The sequence below is a fragment of the Botryllus schlosseri genome, chromosome 5 (assembly GCF_051294905.1).
Source record: "Botryllus schlosseri isolate E-star chromosome 5, Bs_hap1, whole genome shotgun sequence".
In the NCBI taxonomy this organism is placed as follows: Eukaryota; Metazoa; Chordata; class Ascidiacea; order Stolidobranchia; family Styelidae; genus Botryllus; species Botryllus schlosseri.
Window position 1 is genome coordinate 8,028,520 of NC_137240.1, and position 15,840 is coordinate 8,044,359.

Genomic DNA, 15,840 nt, shown 5'->3' on the forward strand with positions numbered 1-15,840 from the left:
TGAAATTGGTGTCCATGGCATACCACACACACAATCATGTGGTCTATAAGATCGTATGAGCTCTGGCTTACCACATATGCTATTATACTAACTTTATAGCCGTTAGTTTATATTGTTTCGTAGTTATGATGACGGGTGACGGAACTGGCTTGACTTGCATTTGCATTGGAAAACACCATTAAAGTCGCCCAAACCTATGTCATTTGGTTTCTTGCGACAGATTTTCACACAATGAATGACGAACTATCACGCGGCTCTAGTCCATAGCCTCTGAATTATAATAATTATCGCAAGTCGCAACTGCTGCGGAGCCTGCTGTGTTGTGACTGCAGTGTGCAGTGTGAAACGGAACAAACCAGAAAATCAGATGATGCAGGAGGCTACCGTACACGATGGCGGAGTTCCAAATTATAGCATGTGTACCATCTCATAAAACCTTGCTATCACGCAGGCACGATAGTCCACTATCTATTTTTGATATACGGCTACAGACTGCCCTGCCCTCTATCAGTACGGCTGCTGAAAGGGCAAGTGGGGTGTGCATTGTGCAATCGATACGCTTCAGTGTTCAGTGCAATGAAAAGTAACACCGGTAATGGGTGCAGCATTTTTGAAGTGTGGGAAATCATTGCTTATTGGGGAAACGTACAAAACGATGAAGTATGTGGAGGTTAGTAACGTACGTTTATTAACTTCGTGATGTATCATAATCGATCATATTGTAGACTGTTCTAATCAGCAGACTTTGTTGGACAATGAACCAAAATTTCTCTTACAAGGAATTTGTCAGAATCGCGAATAATCTCGTCGATTTAAGGCATTTAGGAACCAATGTCCCGCTATTATCACATTAGCAGAACGACGATAATAGTCTGTTGAATTATGGGTGCAAGTTTTTGAAATTCTCTATATGCTGACGATTGCCCTTGAAGAGTGTCAGCTCGAACAGCTTCGGGTTTTATTATAATTATGATACAAATATATTATTAAGATGTATATGGGTGATGTGCTTCACATCATGAAAGTTTTGGCACATATAAAAATTGAAGGAAATTGAAATATCAGTTGCCAGATCGAAACACTGCAGGATATCAGTTGTTATTGGTGGTCGGGTGGTCGGCACACTATACAGCGATTTAATAAGAACTCACTGTTAGATCGTCCAGTTTTCAGGGTAAAAATCCTTACCCATAATGAGATAATGAGACAAATTAATATAGAATATGAAAAAATTTACTCATATTGCTATAGTAGAAAACTACAGCGTGCTAGAGATTTAGATGGCAGCTTGATACTCCCAAAAGATTTAACTTTCGGACTTCCTCAGGTGCCACAGCAGAATAAATTGAAAATGGCCGTTTTCGGTAAATAACGGGCCCGTGCTAACATTTTTGCACAAATTGAAAGCTGAATATAGTGATTGAGTTTTTTTTTCTTGCGTCATAATAGGTTATATCAACCGCTGTTATTTAAATTTTAAAATCACATGTAGGCAGCCTGCTGGATTTTGCTGGCGAAAAGTCCCAGGAGTCTAAAACCTCTGGGAAAGTGATCTCGTATTATAGCGATAGTGGAGAGATCGCTAACTAAGTTTGTATCCTACTGTGTGAATAGTAGTTTCGAAAACATACATGTATACAGGATAACAGTAGGCCTACGACTGAATAGGCCTACGGTCTTGTAGTTTGTACAAAAAGCGCTTTTAAGACGGATATTTTTGGAAAAACTAGAGCAAAGTTCGTTTTGAAATTTCATGTAGCACTCTTCGAAATAATATACTCATAGGAACCGACCTGATTTTCATTGAACTGGTAAATAAATGATGTACTTATTAATCTCAACGGCGTCATTTTATCCAATATGGATGTCAGTATCAGTTAATTAAAAGTAACGTCATTTCAAAACACCAAAGGACTGCCATACCGTGTTTGGCGTGAATTGAGATCGAACCGGAATAAGTGGACACCCGAGATTAATATTTTCTGACTTGTGACAGCAGATATAGGCTACTAGTGAAGTAGTCAGCTAACCTTCTTATTCGTTTTCAGGGTGTAAAAAAGCAGAGTAATTGCGAAATGCTCCTCCCCAGATGTCTTATTGCGGGTTTAGCCACCCTTACTATATTACAGTGTTATTTCATACACAAGCGCACAGTTTACTGGGGCGCCAAAAATACGAGAAAATTCAAAGAATCGCACGCTCGACAGGCTACAACTGCCCTCAATACCGCGTCTATAAATGGAGCTTTATCGAATACCAATGGCAGCATATCGGGTAATCCTTACGATTTTCTCTACGGAGAAGAATTCGAAGTCGCGTTAGATAAAGCTGCCAATAGCAAAAGGAAGGCAAGTTGATATATGATTAATAGTGATTACTGTGTTATGATAAGTTGATAAATAGTAATTTACAATTTATTTAACTATTTTTGAGAGGTAGATTCGTAAGAGCTCTGAAATTTCACATGTGACCTGCGTGACGCGGATCAGCCACCCCTGCATTACACTGTCGGTGGTTCTCCCATTACAGGTGTGATGTCTTAATGCGTAAATACTTTGATGCGCAGATATATTTAATAGTATCATTTAGCGTAGCAATTCCCAACACATTTAGTAACGTTGATATGACTATGGCGGTTCGTGGACATCATCATCGTCATTATACTAAACATTTTTATTCGCAATTCTGAAAGAACGTGTCGTCCAACCTGCGACTTCGCCTGTGCACTCGCGCACATGTATCGTCGGGCGATGAAACGTGACACAAAATGATAGGCGCATGTTCGTCGAAATCTTCGATATTGATATGTCAAACAGCCTAATAATCCTGTCCTTGCCAAATGCGCCCAGCGGTGTAGAGAGGCGACCCGTAATATATGTAAGTAACAATATTTTATATCGAATTCATTTATTAACTTTGAAAAATATTCTCACCTCGCGCGGCTAGGAAGATAATGCATAACCGAGTTTTCATGACATAATTGTTATCGATTTTGATGCGCAGTAAGATAAGTCAACATTCAGTGCTTCGCGCAATGGTTCGTAAATCCCAAGGTTTAGGCAAACGTTGCGTATCGGTCTTCTATTTCACTTGAAGACAACTAAGCGATACAAATTGTTTGTTTTATTGAACAGTATTGGCGCCTATCGCCTATTCGGTCATTGCGCCATGATCACGAATGTTAAAATGTTCATGGCGGGTCTCTTTGCTTTTGGTACGCTTTACGGACGACTTCCAGTCACGCATCCATTCAGAATCGTTCTCTCGATCTTCCATGCGTCCTCGTAAATGTCTTTTGCTGTCAATTTTCCAAGCTCGACTTCACTTGATCCATCTGGGCTTTTCGTACGACACTGCATATGATGTGAGGTCAGCGATGAGGAGACCAGATCAACCTCCGACGCGTAGAAACTAGGCAGAGCCGAGGCTCCAACCAGAAACCATTGGTTTCGTGACGGTGTCGCTTGGCACACCGCGATAATCGCTTCCACAAACAATACAAATCAAAGAATAACGAAGATGCGTAAGAGAGATTTTCAATAGTGACTGCTCTTCCTTTGCTCGAAGAATGGAGGTGGAAACCAGAAACGAATAAAATATAGGCAATTAAGCCAGTGGTTGGGAACATATGGCTCGCGAGCCATATACGGCTCTTTTGGGTATAAGGTATGGATCTTTGACCTATTTAAAATTTTGTACCTAATTGTATTAATATTGCAGCAACTTGTTAGTAAATATTCTTAACGGCCAGAATAATTATTCTCGTGGCAACATAAACATGTATTTGAAAGGTCAAGGCAGTGGCGTATCCAGGGTTAAGGGCTCGGACCCCTTAACAAAATCCTCAAATTTAAGTTGCTGTAGAGCCAGCGACCAATATCCCTCGCGAATTCGATGTACCCGGCATCGCGCGCTACGTAATCTTGCATTGCACATTGCGTTGGTTGATCAAGAGAATAGCAGACACATGGACGCCTATATATGACAATCTAGTTTTCAAATACACATTGTCTTCCACTCTTCCTGGTCTACGCCGAGAAATGAACTGCCTTGGAAGTACCATTCCCATTACAAATCCAAATTACAAACAACGCTCGCTATCAACGTCCAAATCGATAAGTAGCTTTCTAGTACTGCGGTTTAAATGTAGGCGCGTAGTGCAACGTCAATGTTACCGCCGAATTGGGAAGTCGATCAATATTTATTTTTGGAATCATTCCTATAGTTATATTAGATTAATATCAGTTGTTATAAAATCTGAGCTGTTTACGATAAATATCACAAGATGATTATTAGCCTACGAGTTTTTACAGAGAAAATATGGCACCCACGACCTATCCCATGTAACGAGTTCGATTTATTACTACCATGACGTCACTAATTTGCAATTGTGACGTAACACTTATGATTTGACATGTATGGCTCTTCGGGAGTTAAAATGGAAAATATCGGGCGAACATGGATCTTCAGACAAAAAAGGTTCCCGACCACTGCGATCACAGATGGCGCAACAATTAAATTAACCAATCAAATCAAAATACAATCGGACAATTAGAATTGTTGATTAGAAAAACGAAATACAAATGAAGGACAGTTGGATTCCAAGCTAATTCACTGAACATGTCTCCTCAGAACAACTATAGCTATTTTGGCATGCACTTCACATTGCACGACAATGCGTTCCAGCCAAATACCAAGTTCAGCTATACTAAACTATTTGAGAGAATTAAACATGGGAGTGCGCGCAGGAAAAAGACGTCCACGAGACCCAAAGCAATGACATTGAACTTTACGAAATGTACTGTCGTGGCGCAGCAGGCCTGAATAGGCGATAAGCGCCCCTGTCGATGTGTGATAATAATAATAATAAACCGGCAAGCGAAGGATTCATTTTCGCAGCACAAGACCAATCGCTTCCTTGCAAACCGTAAGCAGTTTGTGAAATTGGGTTTGTCAAAATCGGTAGAAATGGATGTAAAGTGTGGAGTGCCTCAGGGCTCAGTTTTAGGACCGACCCTATTTTTGATCTACATCAATGATATTATTAACTGTTCCTCCTTTTATACTACACTGTTTGCCGATGATACCCATCTTTTTCTTTCATCCGATACTATAAGCAACCTACAAAGTTCTGTGCAGAGTGAACTTACAAAAGTCTCTCAATGGCTTGCTGCTAACAAACTAAGTTTAAATACCGATAAAACTGTGATGATGCTCTTTAATACTGCTTCTGATAACCTTATTGTGAATCTAGATAATAACTGTATCTCACTGTGTGACTCAGCAAAATATCTTGGAATCATCATTGACTCTAAATTGTCATGGAAACCGCATATTGCTCATACCATAACACAGCTTTCTAGATGTGTAGGTGTAATGACAAAACTCAAGCACATAGTTCCTAGATCTGTGCTTAGGACAATTTACTTTTCGCTTTTTTACTCGTATCTACAGTATGGCATAATTGTATGGGGGAATGCTTGTACTTCACATTGTTCTAAAATTCGTACCCTGCAGAACCGAGCCATGCGTTTGATGGCTGGCTTGCCCCAACGAACAAGATTATCCCAGTACTACCGCAAATACAAAATTCTAAAATTTGACGATATTTTTACATTTGAAGTAGCTAAATTTATGCATCAATATTTTTCAAATGAATTGCCTCCTGTGTTTAATGATTTCTTCGCCCTTGCTCAAACTGTTCACTCACATAATACCAGATTTTCTTCCCAATGTAACATCTATTTTCATCGACCCACAAGTAACCTCACAAAGAAATCGATCGACTATGCCGGTCCTGTCATATGGAATGCTATACCCTCATCAATACGGGACCTCCCATACCACTCCTTCAAAAAGGAATTATTCAGTCACCTCATCTCCCGTTACCAATGATCCGCTTGTCTCACACCAATTTTTTTAGTTTCTTCAGTATTTTATTTCTATGCTGAGCTGAATTGATTGATCCCAACCAATGCATCCAAATTTATGACACGATATCTGTATTTGTTAATGCAGGGTGTGATCAGACTAGTTGACCCTACCCAGAGTCATATCGGTCACACCCTGTCCTATACCGTTAAGTTCATTTATTGTTGTTTCATGTGCCAATGATGTTTTCTTTACGGTTGGACAAATCAATAAATATATCTCTCTCTCTCTCTACAAAATAGTATCGCAAAAGAATTCTGAAGCAAAACACGGACGGCAAATGCAAAATGTGCAACAACAAAAATGAAACTAGCACATCTCATGTCTGGCTGTGGCGCACTTGCAGCTAACCAATACACACGGAGACACAATAGGATTGGTCACTACATTCATCTTGAATTATGCAAACATTTTAACATCACCACTTCGACAAAAAATTGGTACGATTATAGCCCTCTGCACCAGTGACAGAAAACGACCAAGTAAAAATTCTGTGGGATGTACCAGTTATAACTGACCGCGAAATCAGTAGCAACCGCCCGGATATGATTATCAAACTAAAAAAGAAAAGAGAATGCTTATTCACTGAACTGGCTGTCCCAGATGATCGAAATATACTACAAAAAGAATCAGAAAAATAATCGAATTACGCAGAGCTCAAAATGGAATGTGAGAAAATGTGGCGATGCAAAACAAACATTGCACCGATAGTCATTGGCGCTACAGGAGTCGTAAGCAAAAAACTCATGAGACATATCCAACAGATCCCGGGCAACGTTCGATTCGAGATGATCCAGAAGATCACGTTATTGGGCACTGTGCATATTCTTCGGAAGACCTTGAATGCACCACTCGACTAAAATTACATAAAATCACAGCATAATTTCTGTAATTCCGATTCTTCATTTTCAATCATCTCTACCTCTTCTTTGTAACCCTTGCCAATTCTTGATCAATTCTGTAATCTGACCTCTTCATGTATTGCATAGGGATAACAATTTAACTGTATTACTGAAATTAAAAAAAAATACTCCAATCTCGCCATTCTGCTTTGGGGGCAGGTTGCTCCCCGGATTATGTGAGTATTTACCAGTTTTACTGTGAATAAAGAATATAATAATAATACACAGCCCAGCACCAGTGACAGAAAACGAACAAGTAAAAATTCTGTGGGATGTACCAGTTATAACTGGCCACGAAATCAGGAGCAACCGCCCGGATATAATCGTCAAACTAAAAAAGAAAAGAGAATGCTTATTCATTGAACTCGCTGTCCCATCTGATCACAACATACTGCAAAAAGAATCAGAAAAACACTCCAAATACGCAGAGCTCAAAATTGAATGTGAGAAAATGTGGCGATGCAAAATAAACATTGTACCGATTGTCATTGGCGCTACAGGGGTCGTAAGCAAAAAACTCATGAGACATATCCAACTAATTCCGGGCAACGTTCGATTCGACATGATCCGAAAGATCACATTATTGGGCACTGTGCACATTCTTCGGAAGGCCTTGAATGCACCACTGGACTAAAATTACACTTGTGAATCACATCATAATTTCTGTAATTTCGATTCTTCATTTTCAATCATCTCTACCTCTGCTCTGTAACCCTAGCCAATTCTTCATCTGCTGCAATTCTGTAATCTGACTTCTCCATGTATTGCATAGGAATAACAATTTGAATGTATTACTGTAATTTTAAAAATTTACTCCAATCTCGCCATTTTCCTTTGGGGGCAGGTTGCTCCCCGGATTATGTGTGTATTTACCAGTTTTACTGTGAATAAAGAATATAATATAATAATATAGTACTAAACTATTTCTCTCTCAGACAATCTTGTTCTGGCACCCAGAAAATCAGAAAGACCTATGCTTCTCGATTGACCTTGACCGAAATTGCGGATACTGCGAGGTTAGAGATGACCTGTCATTGGTAAGTCAACTAGGCTTTGGGCTAGGGTTGCAGAAGAACCGAAGCCACGTATTATGAGTCATGAAATTTTAGTCACCCAGTAGCATCATTCCTTTAAAATCCAATGAGAAAATTCGCAATAAATAGCCTACTGGTCATTCATTCCATTCATAAATAGTGTTGATATGCAGATCCTTTTTTAATTTGACATATAGCAAATTATTTTTTCAGATTGAAGACAACATGACAGAGGCAGTAATATTCTTGTTTGGCTATACGAAACCGAGTATGATGCCGAAAAAGTAATGTGTTTTCTTGCTCAATGTTATACTCCGGCATATGATAAGGATTTAAGTAACTAATCGGTTGATGAGGTCAGTAAGGCCTTACTCATATACTTATATCTATTAGCAACACATCAATATACTCAATTTTTCGTATATGTTTTCTCTTAATCTCTCTTCCGCGATGCATTCTTTCACATTCGTTGGTGATGTCGCTTTACGCACGGCCCACCGTCGGTTCCAGGCTTTTCAAGACACTGCAATCGCCAGAGGTGGTCGGTAACGAAGTACTTCTACTTTTCGGAAGTACTCAAGTAGTTTTCCTCTACTTCTGGTACTTACACAAGTAGATTTGATTTTATGTACTTCTACTTCTACTTCGTAATATTTTGTGATCTACTTACTTACTTTTCGCTATTTTCAGTTTGTCAAGTAGAAGTAGTTCAATCCCCCAATCCGAAAGATAGCCTGAGGAATTTCGGGGCTGCTTTCACGAAGTACCAACATTTATTATTCATAAAAGTCAAGTAAAGCCAAGAATTTTTGTTTCGCTTCGCGCACAGTAGTTATGGAGAGACAAATATGTTTTCATGAAAGTATCAGTGAATATAATTTGAGTACTGGATTGCTTGGTTCCGCTCACACCGCATTGTCGCGCATATCAAATATTTCATCACAGTAAATATGGCCCACCACATTCCGTTTGACACTATACCCTTTTGCAATCTAGCAATTACCTATCATATCGTAATCTAGCAGCCCATTACGTGCCTTGCTAATCTGGAAAATCCAGCCTTTTGGAACGTTACACCTGTTTTAGCAGATCACCTTCGAAGCTTTATGGACGAATAAAGACATGAAATATATTTTCCGCTTTTTAGAAGTGTTATTTGTATTTCACTTTCAATTGCGAGTATAATCTTCTAGTTATAATTACTTTCAGTTCTTTCGTCTGCAGAACATACATGTGAAAGCATAAAAGCAAATGTAGTAACGCTTCTATTTTCCGAAAATAATGCTACACCAAATATAACTTTTACGATTCACAATATTTTTTATTAACGCATACTAATCGCGCAAAGTAATGAAACCGTGTCCGATACAACTTCTACGTATTGCTCTTCGCCTAAAGTTGGGGCCTTATAATATGGGGCCGGGCGCCATGCCATGATATTATCTAAAACGACGTCCTCTAGTAAACAATGGGTTAGTATCGCATTTTCATATCAATACTATAATTGGCATCCCATGATACGAAAGAATGCTTATTCTGTCGGAAATTGATACCTCCTGGGATTCGTGAATATAAATCAAGCTCTTCGCACCTTCGGCATAACTCAATTTGCAGCTTTTGACGGTCCATGCGAACGAATTAAGACTGTTTTCAAAACTACTTACTTACTTGAGTAGATTTAAAGTCAGTCAATTCTACTTCTACTTCAAGTAGTTTTCGGTGCCTTGTTGAAAAAGTACTTCTACTTCTACTTGAGTAGCTTTCTTGACTACTTTGACCACCTCTGGCAATCGCATTGAGGCTGGCGATCATAAGCCCAGATACCTCGGACCCGTAGAAGATGATCAGAACCATTGTTCGACCCCACTCCTGTTAGTGTCGTGAACATGGTGTTCAGCTAACTGCACCAATCGCTTCTTTTGCCGAAATGCTGGTCTAACATGGTTGTGACTAAAGTAAAATAAATATAATGTGATGGTATACATTGTATATGATAATCAACTTGTCAACGGAGCTGCTTGGAATGAAAATAATTTCATAAGCGCGACTCAACGACATTTTCATTACAGACGGAATCCGAACCAGTACTGGATATGGCGAACAGCGGAACCTCCACCGGGAATGGTGATAAACGAATTTCTACCAATAGCTGACGATATTGGATTCAATATGACAATGACACACAGGTGATTACCGTATTGCTGATTGAAAGAATTAGGATGAATTGAAATTAGCTGAAAGGAAGAAGTGTGCAGCCAGTTTTCCACAGTCGCTAGACCAGTGGTTCCCACCCAACATAGACAATATCGTCCCCCAGTGGGCGATTTTGAGAAACAATAGGGAGGAAATACCAGAGGTGGTCAGTAACGAAGTACTTCTACTTTTTGGAAGTACTCAAGTAGTTTTCCTCTACTTCTGGTACGTACTCAAGTAGATCTGATTTTATCTACTTCCACTTCTACTTGGTAATATTTTGTGATCTACTTACTTACTTTTCGCTATTTTCAGTTTATCAAGTAAAAGTAGTTTAATCCCCAATGCGAAAGATAGCCTGAGGAATTTCGGGGCTGTTTTCACGCAGTACCAACATTTAACATTCATATAAGTCAAGTAAAGCCCAGAAATTTTGTTGCGCTTCGCGCACAGTAGTTATAGAGTGACAAATATGTTTTCATGGAAGCATCGGTGAATATAATTTAGGTACCGGATTGCCTGGTTCCGCTCACACCGCATTGTCGCCCATATTAAAAATTATATGGCCCACCATAATGTTTGAAAGTATCGTTTCGCAATCTAGCAATTACCTATCATGTCGTAATCTAGAAGCCCATGGCGTGTCCTGCTAATCTGGAAAATGTGGCTTTTTTAACGTTACACCTGTTTTAGCAGATCACCTTTGAAGCTTTATGGACCAAAGACATGAAATATATTTTCCGCTTTTTAGAAGTGGTATTTGTATTTCACTTTTAATTCGGAGTATCATATTTTGAATTCTAATTACTTTCTGTTCTTTTGTCTGCAGAGCATACATGTTGAAGCAAAAAAGCAAGTGTAGTAAATGCCTATATTTTCCGAAAATAAAGCTACACTAAATATAAATTTCACGATACACAATATTTGTTATCACCGTATACTAATCGCGCAAAGTGTTGAAACCGTATCCGATACAACTTTTCCGTATTGCTCTTCGCCTAAACTTGGGGCCTTATAATATGGGTGAGGGCGCTATGCCATGATATTCTCTAAAACGGGGTCTGCTAGTAAACAAAGGGTTAGTATCGCATTCTCGTATTAATACTATAATTTGCATTCCGTAATGCGGAAGAATGCTTATTCTGTCGAAAATTGATACCTCCTCGGATGCATCAATACGAATCAAGCTCTCTGTACCTTCCGCATAGCTCAATTTGCAGCTTTTGACAGTCCATGCGAACGAATTAAGACTGTTTTCAAAACTACTTACTTACATGAGTAGATTTAAAGTCAGTCAATTCTGTCTTTTTTCATGGCTACCTCTTATCGCATTTACGATGTTCGAGTTGCAGTCATAGGAAATCCTTACTCGAGCACATACCCAATGTGGATTTTATTGATACATTTTGATGAACGTATTTTTCAAGGACAGAATCGCTCCAAATTGCATCTATTTGTAAAGTGTCATTAGTGACTTTCCGTTGGGCGCGAACATATATCTCGAAACTGCGAAAGTAGTAACCTTCGATACCGCTAAAAGTATGCGACCCTCAACCAAATCGACTGAAAATATTACCAAGTACTTTTCCTGAGACTTCTACTGGAAATATTTTCGACATATCTTGGAAATCCTTACTTATACTTGGACCCGAGTAGCAAAGGTGACCGCCTCTGCTCTAAAGTCATCCATGTTTCTCACAGGGACAACTCAGACATCCGCATGCCGTACGCCGACATCAGAAATATTAGACTCCCCGATCCCCGCGCGTCTCTGAGACTAAAGACGGATTTGGCGATGGCAGCTATCTCAAATTGCGATATGTTGACTGGTAGCAAGCTCCGTCTAGAATACCTTAATTTGTTAATACAAGCTGGCATGAATATCACGACTATCGGGGAGTGTTTCCCGGACAGCCGCCCGATACCGCGGACCACTGATGATCAGCCTGACCCGATTGTGCGTCTGGTGTCGCAGCACAAGTTTTATTTCTCGTTCGAAAATTCGTACCATTGCAAGGACTATATTACGGAGAAGTTTTTCCGCCCCATTCGAGCTGGGACGGTGCCCGTCGTGTGGGGCGCTAGAAAGGAAGATTACTTGCGTTTCATGCCGGAAAGTGGTTTCATATTTGCCGAAGATTACGAAAGCGTCGACGATTTGTATAAATATCTTCTCTATTTGGATAAAAACGACGAATCATATCTCGGATATTTTCGGTATGTATCATTACCATTGTAGTCACTAGTTTCCTGACTACGTGTGAATTAACATTCAACTTGATCAAAAGTCCCGGTTTGCGGGCGTCACACACACAATATACCCGGCAGTGAAACAGCATCCTGCAGTGCGTCGGGATCATCGAAAGTGGGCAAAGATGACTTCAATATTTTAATGTGAACAGCACTGCGTCATCTCTGCTGGTTGCGTCACAAGGAATCTACGTCATGATGTCATTGTAGAAATACGTTTGTCCCTGCCACATTTTCGACCTGACTAGCCAACGTGCGTCGCTAACACATCGACAAAACTGACCGCATATACTTTAAAATAGCTCGCGTTTAAAATAGTGAGATCGAAATCACCGCAATCGAAACTGCGAGTGTCATAGTAGCCAGTGTCAAAACATAGTGTCATGTGATGTATTGCTAACACGTACTTTGCAGGTCAACTTCTTTTTGAAAAAATATTCGAATTCAATTTAATTAAATTGTTACTCATCACTATGTGTAACATACAAAGCTGGATATTGTGGTTACTATAGGGTTGCATTTAAGACAAACGTCTTTAAAAAATTGTGTTTTTTTTAAGTTGTAGAATTATGCCATAATTATGTAAATACTTTCCAAAAACATGTTGTGTGAGCCTACGGACAATTACCACCTGATATAGCCGACGTATAGGGATGGTTGGAACCTACAAAATGTCGGTTTCAACAGCAATACTACACATATTTCGTCAAAGGAGCTATATTTACCCTATATTTTCAATTGTCAATGACAATCCACTATAACGTCACAATTGAATATTCGTGACGTCATGGCTTAAAAAAACCAATGAAAAACATGTTTTAAACAATGGCCTTGTTTTAAACATGTTTGCTTTAAATGCAACCCTAGTGGTTACAACGGGTAGTTTCTGCTACTTTGCGTGAACGCGATTCACAAGAATAAGCTTTTGCTTACCCGTGTCGAAGTGGTTAGTAGGGATGGTGCGAACCCCTGAAAGGTTTAAGTTCGTGTGAACGGAACGCGAACCTTTTTGGAAGGTTCGGAGTGAACGCGAAAATGAACCTTTGACGTTATAGATGCAAGGCTATGGGAAATTTACTTCAGAACTTGATTATAATAATAAATAATGGTCTCGTGGATAGACGTGCTGTTGTGAATTTTGGCGGAATGATGATAGCATCTTTTTCACCTTCAACCTCCACATATCATCATTACATACCTATATTCAGATGGACGACATTGCAACCATCCAACTACAGAGAAGAAACCTTCCTTTGTCGCCTCTGCCGCTTTCTGCACGGTGTTCACGTTGATGATGCTTACACAGTACCTCTTCATCTGCTGGATCGCAGCAAAACGTACATTTCAAGTAAACCGCAGAGGAAATTTGCCGGAAACATCACCGAATGGTATACACGGAAGGAGAATCCAGAATGCATTCAGACCGACTTAAAACTGGACAGCAGTGGCAACGTTTTTGCTAATTAGGGAAATATTTCGGTTCATTATATCTGATATATTTATGAGATCTATGGAATCATATGCGTAGCGTCGACGAAATGAGGTACGACCTGCATCTTTTTAGGCGCGTACTTGTGCACATTGAATCTTCTTGATCGAGTTCAAGTATGTGAAAAAGGTATTTTCCAGAGATGCCGCTCGCCCAAGAAATATTCTTGTTTATGTGAACTTCGACTTTTATAAAACGTTGCTTGTGAGCAAGATAGGCCTACATGATATCAGATGACGGTTCATCGCTAACTATATCACACATAGGCGGAATAAGTAATTAAAAGTCTACTCAAGTGGAAGTAGGAGTAGTGACGCAGATTCCAGTACTCAAGTACAGGGCTAAAATTGTTGGTTTTCGAATCACCCAGAATTAACTTCAAGTAGAAGTAGAATTTGCTGTCTTTGAAAAATAATCCAGTAAGTAAGAAACTTTGAAAAGCAGTCATAAAACGTTATCGTAGACAGTCAAAACCTGTAAATGGACATATCTACGGCCAGTGCAGATAGTTACGGGGTTTTGTTGCGATAGGCCTACGCCCTACATCCTATGTATCTATTATCGGAACAAAACAAGATACCCCTACTCAACAGTAAGTACTGCAAGTAGAAGAAAGTACTTGAGTACTTCGTTAAAGTAGAAGCATGGTTCGAAACTGACCTTTCTGCTAGCACACCATGCATCCACACATTCCGCGCTTAATGATGTCGTGAGTTGCCGTGTGTGTGTGTGTGTGTGTGCGAATCGAGTTTTACGCTGGAGCAAAATTTTGCAATGAGGAATTAAAATGCCTGACTATATCGTCAGATGTCGAAAGATTGTAGAAATCGTGACGATTTTGTCATTTGCCGAGTGTTGTTTGCAGAAATTTTATATATCTTGATGTGTTCAGGCTATGAGAAGGCTGACGCCAAATGCAGCGCCATGGAATGCACGTCATCAGATTTACCGGCGGAGCTGAGTGAAATGTTGCCTTGGAAAATGTAGGGCTCGTAAATGATAATTAAATATATTCGGGCGGGCCCGTTGGTATAATAGCTTCGTTACATGAACATGATGTTATTTCGTAACCTGCTATGGCAAACGATATCGAAATCGCCCAAACGTACCAAACTAATAGATGCACACGATTTCAAATTGGTATATTTCTTCACTGGCAAATAATTTTTCTCGGCGGGATGGCATTCGTCTTGTGGGGTAGCGGCTCTACATGGATGGCGCGCTCGTTGAAATGTTGATTGTCAATTTGTAAATGCTCCGCGTCCCTTTTCAATGCATGCATGTTGATGTGTTTTCTCGCAGTCACTGACTTCGGGAACGAAATTACTTGCTAAAGTCATTAAGTGACAACCGTGAAACTTGGAATAGTGTGTGATGACTTCATCAAGATACTTGATACCAAATCATGTCGCAGATCTCGGTATCACCGTTAAAATCAACACGGACCAGGGACCTATACCGGTTTTGCACTGGTTCAGTGCTGTAGACGAATCGATAATAATAAATCCAGTCATGCAATTCAAGCGCGACACCTAGTGAGTTTTGCCGTATTTACCTACACCACCTTCGAGTACAGTCATCGAATGCGCGATTTAAAGTGGAAGAGATATAAAAAAAAATTGTAAACCATTAGTACTGTAGTCATTATCGCCAGATATCGTCCTGGGGCTAAAAGCCGAGTAGCAAAGCCCCATTACCCGCCCTAATAACTACCTATACCTACCTTCGAAGTTAAGGTTGTTGGTTATATCCTAGAATATCTGGAACATCTACATCAGGAGGTCTTTTACAGTGCCAAGCACGCTAAATATTTCTTCACTTTTACTTTCTATCGTTTTTTATACAATGGCGAGCACGCTAAAAACTTTCTTCGCTTTCTCTTTCTATACGCTCTCTTCACGTTATATGACTGCAATTACGAAGATTTTTGTAATGTAAAAGTAAAGATGGATTTGAATTTTGCTGCGGTCGTGGACATGGGTACCTGAACCGACTGAAGAAACACCTGTGTATCGATGCGAGGAGAAGTTTGAATACCTAA

At 39.7% G+C, this 15,840-nt stretch overlaps 2 protein-coding genes across 9 annotated transcripts in view; one reads left to right on the plus strand and one right to left on the minus strand.

Moving 5' to 3' along the window:
* LOC145438903 (radial spoke head 10 homolog B-like) overlaps positions 1–15,840 on the minus strand; it is a 260,639-nt gene that overhangs the window by 101,051 nt on the left and 143,748 nt on the right. The window lies entirely within an intron of this gene.
* Positions 263–15,628, plus strand: LOC145438872 (3-galactosyl-N-acetylglucosaminide 4-alpha-L-fucosyltransferase FUT3-like). 8 transcript variants are annotated; one of them, XM_080316247.1, is made up of 7 exons: positions 263–670; positions 2,208–2,274; positions 7,769–7,870; positions 8,065–8,151; positions 9,937–10,053; positions 11,762–12,277; positions 13,519–15,628. In XM_080316247.1, exons 1-7 carry the CDS (start codon positions 577–579, stop codon positions 13,775–13,777), a joined length of 1,242 nt encoding a protein of 413 aa, XP_080172373.1. In that variant the 5' UTR covers positions 263–576; the 3' UTR covers positions 13,778–15,628. The 8 variants fall into 8 exon arrangements, with proteins under 8 accessions (XP_080172373.1, XP_080172371.1, XP_080172377.1 ...); XM_080316245.1 differs by having other exon boundaries at positions 2,208–2,348; positions 8,081–8,151; positions 13,519–15,623; XM_080316250.1 differs by having other exon boundaries at positions 571–670; positions 8,081–8,151; positions 13,519–15,625.